General features: G+C 48.0%; 1 protein-coding gene across 1 annotated transcript in view; it reads right to left on the bottom strand.

Annotated features, from left to right (window-relative positions):
* Nucleotides 1–854: 854 nt before the first annotated feature.
* maml3 (mastermind-like transcriptional coactivator 3) overlaps nucleotides 855–16,801 on the bottom strand; it is a 75,446-nt gene continuing 59,499 nt past the window's right edge. The window contains exons 4-6 of the mRNA XM_040186595.2: nucleotides 7,282–7,548; nucleotides 6,075–6,159; nucleotides 855–4,808 (exon numbers count right to left, since the gene is read on the bottom strand). Of these exons, the coding sequence (XP_040042529.2) occupies nucleotides 3,715–4,808; nucleotides 6,075–6,159; nucleotides 7,282–7,548 (1,446 nt within the window). The 3' untranslated portion in view covers nucleotides 855–3,714. The remainder of the gene's footprint in view (nucleotides 4,809–6,074; nucleotides 6,160–7,281; nucleotides 7,549–16,801) is intronic.

Below are 16,801 nucleotides of genomic sequence, written 5' to 3'. Positions count from 1 at the left end.
AAAAGGCCCCGCGTGAGATCTCTCTCCGTCCGTCCGTCCGTCTGTCCGTCCGTCTGCTGACGCCAACAGGGAGCCCATGATTCATCGTCACCATCACTGCCAGACAGAATTAAGGCGCTGCTCTTTAGCATATGCAAGTCTAATTATGCAAATCGGGGCCGGTGGACCAAACAGCAGTGCAGCAGCTAGTCCGTCTGCGTTTAGGCGCTATGCGGATGTTTGTGCGTGTGCATTCGTCCCCATCAGTCCTGCGACCCTGGAATGACTCTCTTGTCCGCTAACAGGGTCATTTTGAGGTGTATTTGAGAAGAAAGTATACCGAAATGTACAATAACAAACTTAGCGATTGATGAAATTCATAACATTTAAAAAAAATTAAATAAATAACAAAACATACTTTGTTTGTCCTTATTTTGCCGTGTCCATGGATCTGCAGAGCATCAATTGTTCCAGGGTTTTAAGGCTGTATAATATGTGGCAAGCTCAACCACAAACACTATTGGCTCAACAAAGTGAGCACAACTTGTAAGTAAAATCTAACTTTTGTCACAGAGCTACAACTGCCAGAGTATTGTGCTGTGCAGCGGTACAGCGTCACTGTCTACAGTTCGCTCGCTACATCTGCCTTTCATTGATGGTCTCTGGTCTTCAAAGGACGACAATTGACGAAATATATCGTGTCAAGGATGTCACATAATGTCCACGGTTTTCTTTTAATGTTGACCTAAACTACAAGCTTTCAAGTAGCCAACTTTGTTGACATCAACTTACAAAATTGAGATGGTTTCATGAATAAATGTTATGTATTCATGTCTGCATTCAAAAATGAACCCATCAAACAACAGAAACGTTCATTTAATATGATCAGCGAGAACAGTCTCTCTTTATTGTATCTTTTTGAAAAACAAAGGAAAAAAAAAAGTCTTTTGTAATTCTCTTTTGTTAACATTTCGGAATTCTGTACAGGATAAAAAGAAATAAACGCTGCTTTAGGACAGAGTCAAATCTCAAACTAGAAAAAAACAAATGAAAAAAATTCCAAAAAAGAAAGGAGGTTTACAATACAAATTAGTAGTAAGACATTGTCTGAAGTGCAATGGCGTAGCTCAGATGGGTTAAACGTGAAACAAAAAAACTTCAAAATAAAAATACTTCTCTATTTTTCAACAAACAGTAAATTCTTTACAGGGTAGAGACTGTATCATCTGGTGTATTTAAACCTGTAAAAACATATTTACAAATATCCATTATCTTTTATATACTTTTTCTCATAATCACATATATGTCAGCACCAGTAAAAAAAAAAGAAATAAAACAAAGAACATCAACAACAACAATTTTTGTTAAAATGTTGTCTACAGACTTGGTCCCGGTACATAATGATATTTGGAGGAAGCTCCCATTCTCTTCCTGAAGGAATTTAAAACCATATCATGAACTTCGAAGACAAAAAGGTCACAAAGGCCGTGACCTTAACACTGACCCAGAGGTGTTTCCCCACCTTCCCGCCTCCTCTGCGGAGAGGTAAAGATCAGGTGCTTTTCCTCCATCTCACTGGAAGCATGAGCAGCAGGAGCCATCGAAGCTGTGAGCGCTCTACCGTGTTTCCCCCAGAAGAGTAAAGACACCAACTGTATGTTTCAACAGCTCAGCCTGATGCCGTTGGGCGGTGCTACGTCCCTCAACCTGCCGTTGACCTCCACCGAGTGGGACGGAGGACTTCTGCTCCCCAAACATGGTGCTACCGCCCGCAGCAACGCTCACAGGACGACGGGCGTGTTGGTTAAAGTTTGTATTTAAAGGGTTGGGTTATACAACATCGACGACCACGGGAACAAGTGTTTCGATGGCAAGGAGTTAGTTCACAGACAAGAAGGCTTTTTGGTTTGTTGATTACAGCGCTGTCTTCCAAACGTTCCCTCCGATGAGCTAAATACAAAGTAATGCAAGTACAAACACGCGTTCGCTCGTCTTTTAACCGAGATTACAAAACAGTTAGAGGAGTGAGGTGTTGTCTCACCGACGACTACAGTATTAAAACACATATTTATTACGTAACCATTAGGGCAGAAGATCGGACAGCTTGGGGGGTTGGTGAATGAAAGTTTACAGTTTGGCGAAATAAGCTCAAAGAATGGGAGACACTGATAACACTGGGGTTTTTTATGCTCTAACTGTCGTTGCCCTTCTCTACTGTCTACAGAGCAAACTCCAGGCTCAGCAGTGGTCCATTTCCTTGTGAAGCGCTGGAAGAGGAGAACTCGTGTTTCTTCACAGTAGTGTTACAGTACAGCACAACTACGTTCTAGTTTGGAGCGAGGGCGTTTTACACGACGTAAAGCAGGTACGGCGACGGACAGTCCAGCCGCGGCAGGGAAGGTGGTGCTGCGAGACGGGAGGACAAACTCATTTTCAAGAAGACCATAGAAACTAAAAGAAGGCTAACCTTTTTCTTCTTTTTAAAAAAAACAAACACTTTTGATTGACAGAGACACAACCAGTATCATTGTTAGAGATAAAACAAAGCAACAAAAACAAAAAAAGTGGGTGTGGGCTTTCAATGAGCTTTTTTTTTTTTCCTTAAAAAGAAGAAGTCACTTGCGGTGCTTGAATACATTCAGTGCCCAGCAATGGTTTTGCTTTGTGTCAGCCTGATGCGCGTGATGTGGTTTCTGTCACTTAATGCAATATTAGCTCCAGAAGCTGTCACACATTCGCTCACCCTCCCAGGCCGACGCCTCTATGTGTGTTTCTATGTTTGTGTGCATGAGCTTTTGAGTCCAAGTGCTTTAGCTGCCTATTCTCTCCCTCTCTCTCTGCTTTTCACCCTCTTTGTCTTCCTCTTCATGTCTACCCGTTATCCACATCCATGCACAGGAAATGAAACCCCCCCCCCCCCCCTAAAAAACACCACCGATGTCGGTTGCCTAGCAAAATTACTGGAGGGCGCTTCTGTGGCACAGTAGATGAACATCATTTGTTCTGTTGTGATGTTTCGAATTTAAACAGAGAAAGGAGTGTTGAGAGCGAGGAACGAGTCTCTGGAGAGAGGGTGGGAAAGGCGGGAGAAGAGACGGTGAAGAAGGATGGGAGGCAGAGACGGAGAGAGAGACAGATCAAGTGAAGAGAGCGCAAAGGCAACAGATTTGTGCGTGCGTGCGTGTGTGTGTGCGTCATGGATATGGGAGGCACAAATCTAAGAGAGGAAATGGGAGCGCTGAGAGTGCTTTCTCGTCCCCTCAGCTCCTCGCATAGTTGAGAGATCTGAAGCACTGAGCTGGGTGCCACAAGCACACAAACACAAATAAATTGCTGTCTCGAGAACTTGTCTTCCTTTCCCTTCATCGGTCTGCGGGTTCTATCAGCGCCTGCTGAAGCTCAGGTTTAAAGCACTGCTGTGTAAACGCCGCTCGCTTTCAAACACTTGAGAAAAAAGGGAAACAAATGAAACATATCTCTTAATCTCTATATTGGTTTTTCATTTATATGCACGAGACACAATGATCGTTCTCTCATTACACACACACACACACACACACACACACAAAACATAACACAATAACTCATGTATAATCTTGCTCATGTTTAACAAAACAAAAACATGCCAGTCCAGATCATGTCATCGTTTTTGTTTTACTTTCTCAGGTTTTAACATTTGTCCTACTTTAATGTTTAGTTCATCCAGTAAAAACTCATCTCCAGTTTCCCCGTTGGCTATTGGTTCGAGAAGAACTCCTCCATCCAACCATCGCTTGAGTCCAGTTCCGCCCCTGAGCCGTCGCCCAATCCGAAGGCCCCTCCCCCTGAGGGCCCGCCCCCATATCCGTACGATGACATGTCTTGATTGGCTGTCCTCTGGTAGCCCGGTGGCTGACCTCCAACCCCAACTCCCCCTGGTCCATAGGGTCCTCCTCCCCCCGCCCCTATTCCAGGCCCCCCAGGGCCCGGTCCGAATACCCCCATACCAGTCATCCCCTGGCCCATCATCCCCTGGTTCATTCCCTGGTTCATGACCATGGGCCGGGGCTGGTTGGTCCTGGGCTGACCGCCCATGTGAGGTCCCATCATTGGGCCTCCCATGCCGGCCGCTGGATTGCCCACTCTGGGGTCCATCCCCTGGCTCATACCCTGGCCCGGACCCTGAAAGTGTTGCTTGGCCATGCGCGGGGGCGGACCCGGCTGCATCCCGTAACCCTGCGTTGAGCTGAACCCCACCAGGTCTCCTCCGCCTCCCCCTGTAGTCCTTCCGATTCCTCCGCCCATGACCTGCAGACTCTGTCCTTGCTGCTGCTGCGGCCAGCCACCCGCCGCCATGGCCCCGCCTCCTCCTCCTGCTCCCAGCATGCTTTGCAGTCTCTGTGATTGGGCTTTGGCGCTGGGAGGACCTTTGAGGGGTTGCTGTGTCATGGAGTTCATTAACATCCCCGGTGCTCCGTAGCCTCCGGCTCCCCCACCTCCAGGCATACCTCCGACCCCGGGACCTGCCTGCCGGGGGGGCCCGCCGGCAGGGTTGTGCTGTGGTGGAAGACCCATGGCTTGGACACTTTGGCTCTGGTGCTGCTGCTGCTGCTGCTGCTGCTGGTGGATCATTTGGCTCATAGATGGGTTGAGCCCATACAGGGAACCTTGGTTGGACCCCTGGTTGCTGTAGGGTAGGCCCATCTCAGTTTGGGGTCCCACAGAGCCCCCCTGTCCCTGAACAGAGCTCATCTGGACCATTTGCTGGTTCTGCTGCTGCTGTTGTAGGAGACGGGCGGCCCGAAGGTTCTGGAGAGCCTGGCTTCTGGATGCCAGATCTTGAGGAGGACCTAAGAGAGAAGAACCGGAGGAGTCAAAACCAATGGAGACGGGAACGAGTGAAACAGGCTTATGGAGGCAAGAGGCCGAAAAGAGCCAGATCGGATCCCAAATAGCAGGACTAATTAAAGTCAGTGCTGAGGCAAATATTTATGTTTGTAAAAAACAGACCATTTTTTTCCCTCCCAGTTTCGTCATAATCTTACCAGGCTCATTTAAAACTTAACACAGCCGGCATCTCACTTCCACAATTCTTTTCCTTTCAGTCCCTGAGTAGTGGTAGAGCTGCCTGCTAGCGTGGAAATGACTTCACATCCCTCAATTAACCCTCCTTTGACGTCGTTCTACCGATCCCTCACCTCACAGTTTGGACTGGAACAGTAACAGAGGCGTCAGAACAAGAGTGTCACTCACTCTCAACGTGTAAGTAGGTACACAAAAGCCACACTTCACTATGTTAATAATAAGTATAGTGAGGATGATTGAGTTCTGATTGCAGGTAATCATTAGAGCAATCATTGCTTTTATCACTGACGCACTGCTCGATAGCAAAACTATATTTCTGGGCCACAGTTTGATTCTGAAGCTCCGTCTTCCTCTGCGTATTATTTCCTGGTCTTGCAGACAGACTCTCTCATTGCTATAAATGGCTTTGGACTTGACTCTCCTTCTCGCTCAGTGTATTTCTATTAATCTCTCCGTCATCATCTCATCTGCTATTAACCTCTCCATCATCACCTCATCTTCCTCCCCGTCTTTCTTTCTCTTCCTAATATCTCTTTCTACCCAGCGGATCATCTACCTATTCCTCTTGCCGCCAGCCTCCCACCTTTCTCCTCCCCCTTTCCCACTTCCCTCCTCTCATCCATCTCTCCGACTTCACCGGAACTCTGGGGGATCCAGGACAGACAAGTTGCCGTGGTAACAGGCTGAGCGCGAGTCTTGTATTTTCCTTCCTTCTTTTTTGTAGAGAGCGAGGAGGAGGAGAGACAGAGAGAGAGGAAGAGGCTAAAGAGCATCTGAGCTCCAACTGATGTAACTGACAGACAGTGAGGCGAGGTTCGGTTTCAGGGTGATGCTCAGTCAGCTGTTTGCGTGTGTGTTTTTGTCTGTGTAACCATCCGGATGTTCTTCGAATATACAAATGCAATGAATACAATGCTGAGGAATTTTGGTCAGGTATTGCCTTATTTATTAAGATAAGACCTATTGGGTTACTGCACATTCTGTGGTGCTTTGTTTCATAGACAAAATGGATACATGTTTGTGCGTCTCACCTTGGTACTGATTGACTTGAGGGTATGGATTCCTCTGGCCTTGCCCCATCTGTCTGGGGAGATGCTGCTGCTGCTGCTGTTGGAGCTGCATACGGACATACGCAATTTTTAAGAGCGGAGGTTAGTAATGAGTTATGAGCCTTCATATTTATTCATTACAATAAAGAAAGGACAGCTAAACAAAAGAGATTATATGAACACGATGAGATACTGTTGCTAAACGCACACTGACGTCTCAGCTTCAAAGCTAGTATATAAAAACGAAACTGGGCATTTGCCCAATAGAGAGGTTCATTGTGGGGAAACGTTTTGGGCTCATTTTTTTTTACCATCAAATACTCGCATTGAGACAAACGGTTTTGCACCATTACATTGTGTCCTCGGTGTGGATGCAAAAGAACACTGTCAGTCACAACTCTGACAAGTATGAATACAGGGACCACCCCATGTTTGGTAGAGTAGGGGTGTGACATCTGTTTGGCTCATACAGATGTTTTGATAGAGTAAATTGAGACAGGGAGAGTGATTTCAGGACTAGATGGGTGTACAGTATCTGGATGATGCTTTCCTGCACAAATATGAATGAAACTGAAATAGGAAACGTAAGGCAGCCATGATGCTCTATCGTAGCCATAGTTGTGGCGCATGTATAGAAAATAAAATGGAAAATACTTAATTGGCTGGGTCCTCGTCGCATAAAAAGCAGCTTATGAATGTGTTCCACCAAGAAGATGTTGCTCATTTGATACCATATGCTAAACCCCAAGCAGGAGAAGCTTCCTTTCACACACCTATATTTGTGTGTCTGTTTTTGCAGATCAGATTAAAACATAGTGGGTGGTGACTCCAGAGTTCAGAACTCTTTAACACAGAGAGAGAAATAAAACGAAAAAACCACATTATCACAGCAGGCGGCATGTGGCGAGCACACACACACACACATTGCAAAGATGAAAAGAAAGTAGTGAAGAGGGGGCTGGTTGAGGGCGATTATACACGCAACCAGACAACAGCAAGGATGAGGAGAGGATGAGCGCCTCTTGTTAGAGCTTTAAACACACACTCATTATGCAGGAATATATGAAGAAAACACAATCAGAATTCAATGCATGACAGAGGAACCACACAGGCCGGGCCGTTTTGTTTCATCGCGCCACCATCGCACTACCATTCTGCCAACTGGCGCACTGATTCAAAGAAGGCTCACCTGCTCGGCCAGTAGTTGCTGCTGTTGCTGTTGTCTCTGCTCTCTGAAGAGCTGCTGTTTCTGCTGCTCCATCATTTGCATCTGCGCCCTCTTCTCCTGCTCCATCACCATCATCTGTTTCATCATGGCCGCTTGCTGCTGGTTGCCCACGTAGCCCGGAGGTGGTCCCGACCCCTGGTTGGGCCCCACACCCGAGGCCACGCCCCCAGCAGGGTGAGGCGGCGGGATGGCGCCCGGCGGTCGCGACATTCCCACCACACCTTGTTCCTGCAAGAGACGGATATGAGAAGGCCGCTGGTCAGATCGACTGTTGAGTGATCAATCAAGCCCGTCAAAGGATAGTTTGACACTTGTTCATCAAGTTGTGTGAGAAAGAGGTTATCACCCCGCTTCCAACAGTGGTATTGGTTTGGCTCATTTCACTTTTGGCAGGAAAGGACGTTTAACTATTGTTCGATAGTCCATTAAAATGTTTGTAATGATGAAAGGCCAGAACCAAACAAAAGGAGGGTAAATGAGCTTGCACCTAAGAAAGCCGTTCCACACTGTTCACGCTTCCTGTTTGGTGCATTTGTTACTGCTCTTTATCGCAAGTGAATGTCTGACATTGAGATCAGGTACAGAGAGAATGCAGATTCAGCGCTGCGGCCATCCACAGTGACACCTTTGCAAAGTCTGATTTGGGCACAGTAGTGAGGCATCGTGATGTATGACGACAACTCACAGCCCGGCTGTCTGGGAATGAGCGTGAAATACAAGATAAAGACGGGACTGCCTCAGGATTCAGCTCGCGCGGCCACCGGCAGCCCTCCCAACGGGGGCATCGGTTGGTCCTCGCCGCACACACGATCCGCTCATTAGCATATAAAGAGCACTTCCTCCTCCACTCAGCCGTACGCTCATCTGTAATAGGATGAAATGGGCCGCTCTGGCCAATGGGAGGGGAGCGTTTATGAATCTATTAAAAGGTTAGACCGAACGAGACTGGACATCGTTCAGGCCCGCCGGCACCAAAAGAAAAGAAGAGGGAACCATTGAGGTCAGCGAAGAGTGTTTGCACAATCAAAAAACAACAACAACAACAACACACAGCCACAAAAGGAACAGAAAGTGTACAACAAATCACATTTAACTGTGAGCGAGAATTAAACAGCAAGAGCAGGATTAGAGCTGATGTAAGACATCACTGTACTCAATATGTTTTCAAAGAGCCACGGCCTCATAATTTGAGTACGGTGGAGATAAACAACTTTATTAATGCACAACCACCCCCCACCCCCCTCCCCCCTTAAGACCAGCCAGACCAAACTGGTGGATTCTCAGAGCTACGTGTCTCATATCCAGTCGGCCTGTTCTCACCGAACGGCACCGGGGCAGAGAGGAGCAGAGAGGAGCAGAGAGGAGCAGAGAGGAGCAGAGAGGAGAAGGAGGAGGCGTAGTGTCAGAAAGTGACCAACGGGTGGCAGTGGTGATCTTTAAGCAGGCGTGTGTGTGTGCGTGCGTGTGTGTGTTTGAGTCTCACTGGCCCCCTCTCAGCAGATGGCTCAATCATGACGGTTCTGATCTACGATCTCTCCCTCTCCCCCACTCACTCTTTTTCTTTCTCTCTCTAAACACCCCACCATCAAACTCCTTTTTTCCACTCTTTCTCGTGTTCTCTCTCTTCTTCTCTGTAGACAGGGGGCCCTGAGTCATGTCCGCACAATTGCCAGGGAGCGAAGGAACGGAAGAGAGATAGATTTCAAAGGAAGGAGGAGGAGGAAAGTCTGAGAGAATTAAAGATTTTTGTGGCGGTGGTGTGTGTGTGTGTGCGTGTGTGTGTGTTGCAGTCAAGTAGCTGATTGGCACTTAAAGCTGAGGAAATTACTAAAACTAAAGCATGTATACTCTGTATTTAGTTAAATATAAGGCATGCAGAAGAGAGAAGCAAATAAAGGAAAAGATGAAAAAGAGCTGATGAATGGGAAGGAGAACCACTGGTACTTTAGTGTTATTAGTCATTTGCTGAAGCGTTGCTAATGTACACTGAATTAAATGTCACGCCCATAAAGCCTATTGAACAGAGAGCAGGTATCGTTAAACTAATAGAAGGAAAAGAAGAGCACATGTCCGAGGGAAAGAGGGAGGGCAGCATTTGAAAAGAAGAGGGGAAAAAGGGGAGAAAATCTTGCTTTGGGAGGAAACAAGGAGTCAACGAGCCAAAAGAGGAGGAGTAAAAGGTGGGCTAGAGGGGAGGAGAGCAGGTACCCTGGCAACAGTTGCTGCGGCGAGGAGCAGATGGCGCTCGGAGGAGCGGTTATGGCCGGCGCGCCTGGTCACCCCTCCACAAACACACTCATTTATTCGCCAATTTTACTTTCAACCTCTTCTCCCCGGGTTGATCGGTACATCTTTCATTCTCTCTGTCCTCTCTGTCCTAACTCATGGGTGTGCTTGAATAATGTAACAAAGAGCATCCCAAGCATTATCTGCCTCCGCCTCTCCGTCCTACCCCAGACGCTTCCTTCTGGCATCTCAGACGGGCCCGAGTCAGGCTCCAGCCCCATGCTCTTCGACAGAAATGGGTCAGCAGCTAATGGGACGCGGTGGCCGGCTCCTGACTTCAGGAGGAACAGAGTTGAACTGCATCAGTTACCAAAATTCGCAGAAATAGATCAGCGAGAAGCAGGAAGGATCAGAGCGGATACAATGAAAGGAGAGGTTAATGTATCACAGGTTGTTTTCCGGAGGACCACACGCACTGTGTGTGTGTGTGTGTGTGTGTGTGTGTGTGTGTGTGTGTGTGTGTGTGCGCCCGGTGGAGGCTGCCAGCGTTATTGGGTTAGGAAGCAGGGAAAGCTCAGGTGATTACATTACACGTGAAGTGAGCGGAAATGTGTATGCGCATGTGTGTGTAAGTGAGAGGATTCTCCATTTCATTCCTGAGTCTCATGGAGCAGATGAGTGCCTACCATATTTTATGTGTGTGTGTGTGTGTGTCTCTACGGGTGTTTAAAGGTGTATCTTTAAACACTAGTATGGTCGTTCACTCTCCAGTCAATATTAAATCACCTTATCCCATGGTGACCACACAGCGGCTGGCTTTAAGGCTGCACTTGATACTACCAAAACACAGACACACACACACACACACACACACACACACACGAGCGCGCACACAGAGCCTATAGGAGCAGCGGCGCCTGGCAGCAGAGTGCTGGGTGTCTGTGTGCTCTCCAGAGTGGCTCACATCTGTCACCCACTTGTGTAAGAGAAGGGGGGGGGGGGATAAGAGGAGAGCAGAGAGGAAACAGAGAATGAGGGCTGGATGGATGAGCGGATGCTTCATTAGACTCTTACGCAGACTCCGGCTGCCATCAGAGCGAGAAAGTGGAGAGGAAGTACATCTGTCTGCGTTATTTTTTGGGGAGGGATTCTGCATTTGGAAGCAACACCGGATGTTGCAGCAGCTGATGTTTTGTGATGCAGATGCAAGGAGTGAGCTAAAGTCTGAAGGTCACAGGTTCACATGTCTTTAGCAGCTAGCGCTCATCACTATCTGAATGTCCTTGAGCTTCCCACTGGTTGACCCTGACCCCTGACCCCCGCTGGCGATGTCTTATGCAGATCAAAACGCTTTGAGAGACTGGTAGTAATCCTGAATTAATCAATGCGTTAATAACAAGTATTGACGCGTGTGGGATAAATAGGCTACTAACGTTCAGCACTAGCTACCGTAGCTAACGGCACGTTTCAATAATAAACAAGACTTCCTTCACTCTCTGACACACGGTCCGGAAGTTAGAGAAACAGAGTTAGAGAGGAAATACAGGACACATGACCCTGACAGATGACTAAATGAATAACACGGTTATCTTGAATAAAATGACAAATTTCTCAAGGTTATAAAACTGATTTCTTGTCATTGTTTGATTTTATATCTTTAAGTAATAAGACGACAGGACATGAGTCCGCCGATGCTCCCAGTGTGTCTGTGATGAACATGGTAGATGTGACGTTAGGTGAAGTTAAAGGAAAAAAAACAGGTTGTGTATTAGAGCGCACGGTTAAAACATAAGTATGCAACACCTGAGACACAACCATAACAACACATGTACAAACTAAACACATGCACACACACTAACCCCGAGCAGATGGTGGAGCCAGACCGCACAGTATCTAACTATCCCCCCAGCGCCAAAGGTAAAGACATCACTTTGACACACATGCACACACACACGCACACACACACACCTGCACGCTCACAGTAACGAGGTTTGCTGCTAGTAAAAGGCCAGCGGTTCGATTCTTACCCACCGGTTGTGTCGAACGCGTCCACCCGCCTACTGAAACCCCCACTTCCCCTCAAACACACTCACACACTCACTCACTTGTCCCTGGAGAGAGTTATATTTAAACTGCTGGAGAGGAGTCTTGCTCCCCACAGAGGCCTGTTTAATCTCTTAACATCTTTCTGCTCTAAACCCTAACTGGCCTATTTCTGAATGGCTCGCCCTCACACACACTCACACACACACACACACACACACACACACACACACACACACACACACACACACACACACACACACACACACACAAATATTTAATTTAAAGGGCAATGCTCATAACCCCCCTACTGCTCAAAAACAATGGACCGGGTTGACAGGTTCTCTCGGGATCATCCTTTAACCAAAATTGAACTAATATGTTGTCATGCAAGGATGCTGGGAAATGCATGTAGGCTTGCAGGATCAATTTAAGTAAATGAATCCCTGTAGGAGGCACAGCAGCTCTGAGAAAGGAATTTCTCTACATGCCCAGCGTGCCACCCACAGACAGCACACAGCCTGGGAGGTCAGTGCGTGCTGGTTTGCGATCATCCAGTGTGACATTCCTTGAATTACAATTTACCCAAAACAAAACGCCTCATATGCACGTTTGTCTATGTAGTTACAAATACAGTAGGAACGTCATGAACGTCATTTTCACTCCATAGACTAATGACACAAAACGTATTCAAGTCACCTTAATTTCTAGCACTGTCAGCAGGTTGCAATGTACACATTGGGAATCGTTCCAATCTAATTGGACCGATTAGAGTAAAAAACTAAACCAGTGGCTATTGCCGCAGCCCAGCGTCTCACCGTGGCTCGCCAGGACGCAGCAACGCAGCCAAGACGACATTCTAAAGAGTCGCTTTTTGCTCCACATGACTTCCCTCGCATCAATGTTACTGAGGGGCGAGGCGGGGGGGGGGGGATAAACGGTTGCAGACAGCGAGATGTGAGGAGCGGCGAGAGGACAGACGACGGGAGTAAATCACGCTCGCAACAACAGGCGAGGAGGCGGGAGTGTGAGCCGAGCAAAAGGGATGAGATCATTGGTGGCCGGGGAGCGATTGTGGCGAGCAGAGCGAGCGTACCACCCTGAGAGGGACCAGGTGCTGTAGTAAATCACCCTGGAAACGGTTGCCATGGATACCTTAAAGACACACGCGCGCGCATGGGCGAGAGGACGTGTCGGCGGGAGAGAGAGCGTGTGAGGGATGCAAAAAACAGGGAATAGTGTGTGTGTGTGTGTGTGTGTGTGTGTGTGAGGGAGAGACGGAGGTATTTCTGTGTAATCTAATCATGACGGCTGGAAATGGTAAGTCTGAGTGACAACACAAAGCCATAGCAGGTGGACTGCTCTTTCTATTTCCCTCCCCATCTCTAGTCTTAAACGCGTTCACGTCACGACCTGCTTTACTACCACGGTGCGAACATGTTCAGGTGCCGGTAGCTGTGCGTAGCGCTAAAAAGAGAGCGAGAGGAGAGAAGTCCCAACCATGGGGGTTTGAATTATTCACAGCTGCGATCAGTGCTATAACGCGGCTTTTAATGGAGGTAAAGATAAGTTCCCCACATCGTCCATCCTTCGTACCTCCCTCCTCCTTTCTCATGAAGGTAAACTGCCTTTTTCCTCCATCTTTCTGATTAACCTCCTGTTCAATGTCCTCCTTCACCGTCTCACCCTCTCTCTATCTATCCATCCCTCCTCCTCCTCCTCCTCCTCCTCTCTTTGAATCTTTCCTTCACCTCTCCATCTCTCCTCCTATCTCTTTTCAGACCCCTCCACCGAGCCACTCCTTGGCCCCTACGCTGCCCTTCCTGCCTTCTTCTCCGTCCACCCTCTGGCTCCATCCACCTTCATGTATTCCTCCCTTCTTTGTTCACCCAAAGGCTGATGCTTCCTCTTCCCACCTGCATCATTTGCCCCGGAGCGCTTCGCTCTCTATGTCTCCTCCTCCTCCTCCTCCCTCTCACTTCACCAACGGCTTTGGTTTGTTTTTCTACCTGTTTCACATTTGTTCTTTAACATCCGCTCTCATCTTTATTCCTTCCTCTCATTTAACGTCTGCAGCCGCTATCACCCCCCCCCCCCTTCACTCTCTCCTCCTGGCTGCTATGACTCCATCTTTACCGAATGGCCATGTAACCTCCACCTCTCTTTGTCTCTCCCTCCTCATCTACCTCTCTAAATCTATCTCTGCCTCTGTCATAGCACCCTCATTATGCTCCTTCCTCTTCACTCCCCCCCTCCCTCTCTCCAGAGAAGCCATTAGGTGCTGCTGTGAGGCTATCACTCTTTGGCTCTCCCACTCTCTTTTCACTCTCCTCTTCCCCCTCTGCCGTAGTCTCGGGGCAATAGGCTCCCTCTTTCCCTTCCCTCCTCCGTCTCTCCATCTCTCTCTTTCTGCGTCTCTCCAGGCGCCCCCCCCCCCCCCCCTTTTCCCTCCCCCTTCCTCTCGTCTTCACATCATGCGACTGCCTTCCGCTTCCATCCTCTTCGCCCTACCTCCATCTTGATTTCTCCACCCCCCTAACTACACCCCCTTCTTACATCCTATTATATTACAGCAAGATAGTCCAATATAACCCTTGTATACACTCTACACTGAATACATTATTCAACGGTATGTTTAAAAGTATATATATAGACTTATAAACATACTGTAGGCCTTTAGGAATACATCTGCTGGATATTTGCTATGGAGAAGGGATGTAATGATTAATTCATTTAAGTGTTCTTGTATTAGAAGGAAACATTCACAGAAAGCATTATTATCTAGAGAGCACAACAACCTGTCCTCGCCTCCTTTTGTCTCACACATTAAGCTCCCTTTCTGTGCTCCTTCAGCTATCTCAATCGCCCTCAGCTCGGCCCATCCTTTGTATGCCATTAATCTCTCTCTTCCTTTACCTCCTCTGCCTTACCGCTCTAATGCAGGGGGGAGAGGGCGAGGGAGATAAATACAGAGAGAGAGAGAGAGAGAGTGACCATTATCTAAGCCAGCCTCTGCAATAATGCCACAGCAGCCTATTATCCACAATGGAGCCAAAATGGCCTTTGGTAATATGATGAAATCTGCCCTAAAAAGTAGAAATGGGACTAAAAGCGTTAAGAGTGTAGAAAAACCTCCATTCCTCAGCTGCTTTATCGCATTACTGCATTCTACTCGTCTCTCTCTGTCTGCCTCCCTCATTCAGTGCATTACTGTGTGTTTCTCCAAATTCTCTCCATTTTACTACGTTTGTCTATTTTTCTATGCTGTTGTTTGGCGACACACGCACACGCACACGCACACGCGCACACACACGCACACGCACACGCACACACACACACACACACAATTCTGTGTTCCTCTACTGCGTTCCTCTTCTCTCACTTTTTCTTCCAGGCTCTACATCCTCCCTTTCTCAATCTCTCTCGCTGTCAATGTGACCCGATCACTCGGCGGCAAACCGCCCGTTCCCACAAAGTAGGAAATGGAAAGTCTCTCGAGCTAAAACGCTAACGCGACTTACACACACGCAAAAGAGACGGACATGTGCGCATTGCTGTGACTGCGGCAAAAACAAGTGGGAAAGGGCCTTCTAATCAGTGGCGTTCCACAAATAGGGGTAGGAAAAAACATTTGCTGTCATTGCTACCAGCTGCTGCTGGTGGTGTGTATGAGAGAGAGAGAGAGAGAGGCCCAACACCAGGGCCATCTCTCCCCCGCTCCTCCTCTCCCCTCCTCCTCTTTGTTGTCCCGAGGGAGGTGCAGAGGTGATGTACAGACCTCTTGTGATCGCACGACTCAGCAGAACAGATGGGCCGAGAGAGAGAGTGAGAGAGAGAGAGAGTGAAGGTGTACAGTTGTAGACTGAACAAAAGGGCTGTGCGACGCCTGTAGTTGTGTGGATGTACGTAGTTAGTGTACGACGAAGATTCAGAAATTGAAGGTATCGTTTTAATAATCTTTAAAGCTCCGTGAAAGTCAACTGGCTGTGAAGATGTTTGTATTCTCCTCAGCTCCAACCCAGCAGCATCACCTAACAACACCACAACTTTGTTTCAACTTTCAACTTAAAGCTGCTCACAATTTGATGCTACACCTCCTTTTTATTTTGAAATGATTCTACTGTTGAAGCGTCGTAAAGTATTTCCCATTACATGTACACAAAAATGACTCTGAACAAACTCTTCATACAAAGTAATCTGTAGGTAGAGGAGGTTTCTACAGCCCCAAAGCATGACACACAATTTGAAAAAGTCCTCTGAGCAGTCTGAGTGGGAAGTATTAGTATTAAACGTTGTTGTAGCTCTGCCCCTTTAGCTTCTCAGTGGTCCGCTGCGTTCATCAGCTCGGTGCTGGTGCTTTGTTTGGGGCTGGGCCGGTAGCGCACAGCTGGCACATCCAACACATTCTGACACCGATGTGACGAATAACGCCGCTCAGTCACTGGCAAACAGTTTCCAACCCCGACACAACGAACGTCTGGCGTGAGCTTCGCACGTTTCAATATAACCACCTTCAAAGTAAACATCAGTCTTCACGGGAGCTTGAATTTATGAAAAAAAACTACTCTGTTATGTTCAAAAGAGTATTGTTGTGACTACCGCACAACTAACACGGGATTCACGAGACGCATTCTAGACTTTGTCGTGGTCCTTGCGAACAGCTTCCTGCTGCTGGCGACGGACCGAAGAGTGCAGCGAAAGCGTCTGTGGCGTCATCGCAACTAGAACCACTCTGCATTACAATCACCCGCTGCGTGTAACGCGCGTAGCGTCCGCTTGTGTGCGCGTTTAGGATGAATCAAATGTGCTGTGCTTAGAGCGAGGCCCGAAGCACCCACAGGTTGTAGACGCAGATGTGATCACAGAGCATCCACCTGTTGGCAGTTGCTAACATATTGGCAAACCATCGCCGGCTGGGCGGACGTGGCGAAACCGGAGTGCTCTCCACGCAAAACCTGCGGCATAAAGGGTCAATTACCGCCGCCGTGACCGGAGACCCTTCCTCCCGCCGCCTTATCGTTTCTACAAAACAAGAGCAATTGAGGAGTGGTTAAGAAGGAGGGGAGGGGGTGAACAAAGTACAGGCACCCTGGAGGAGGTGAAGAGATGCTGAAGGAGGAGGGGAGGCAGGGAGGGATATATAGCGGAAATCATTTTCGAAGGAGCGGACTGTCGGCCAACCTGGAGGGGGGGAAATGGATGTGTAAACAGA

Source organism: Gasterosteus aculeatus, chromosome 9, assembly GCF_964276395.1.
Source record: "Gasterosteus aculeatus chromosome 9, fGasAcu3.hap1.1, whole genome shotgun sequence".
Taxonomy (NCBI): Eukaryota; Metazoa; Chordata; class Actinopteri; order Perciformes; family Gasterosteidae; genus Gasterosteus; species Gasterosteus aculeatus.
The sequence above is the reverse complement of the archived record's forward strand: the minus strand, read 5'-3'. Positions and strand labels throughout refer to the sequence as shown.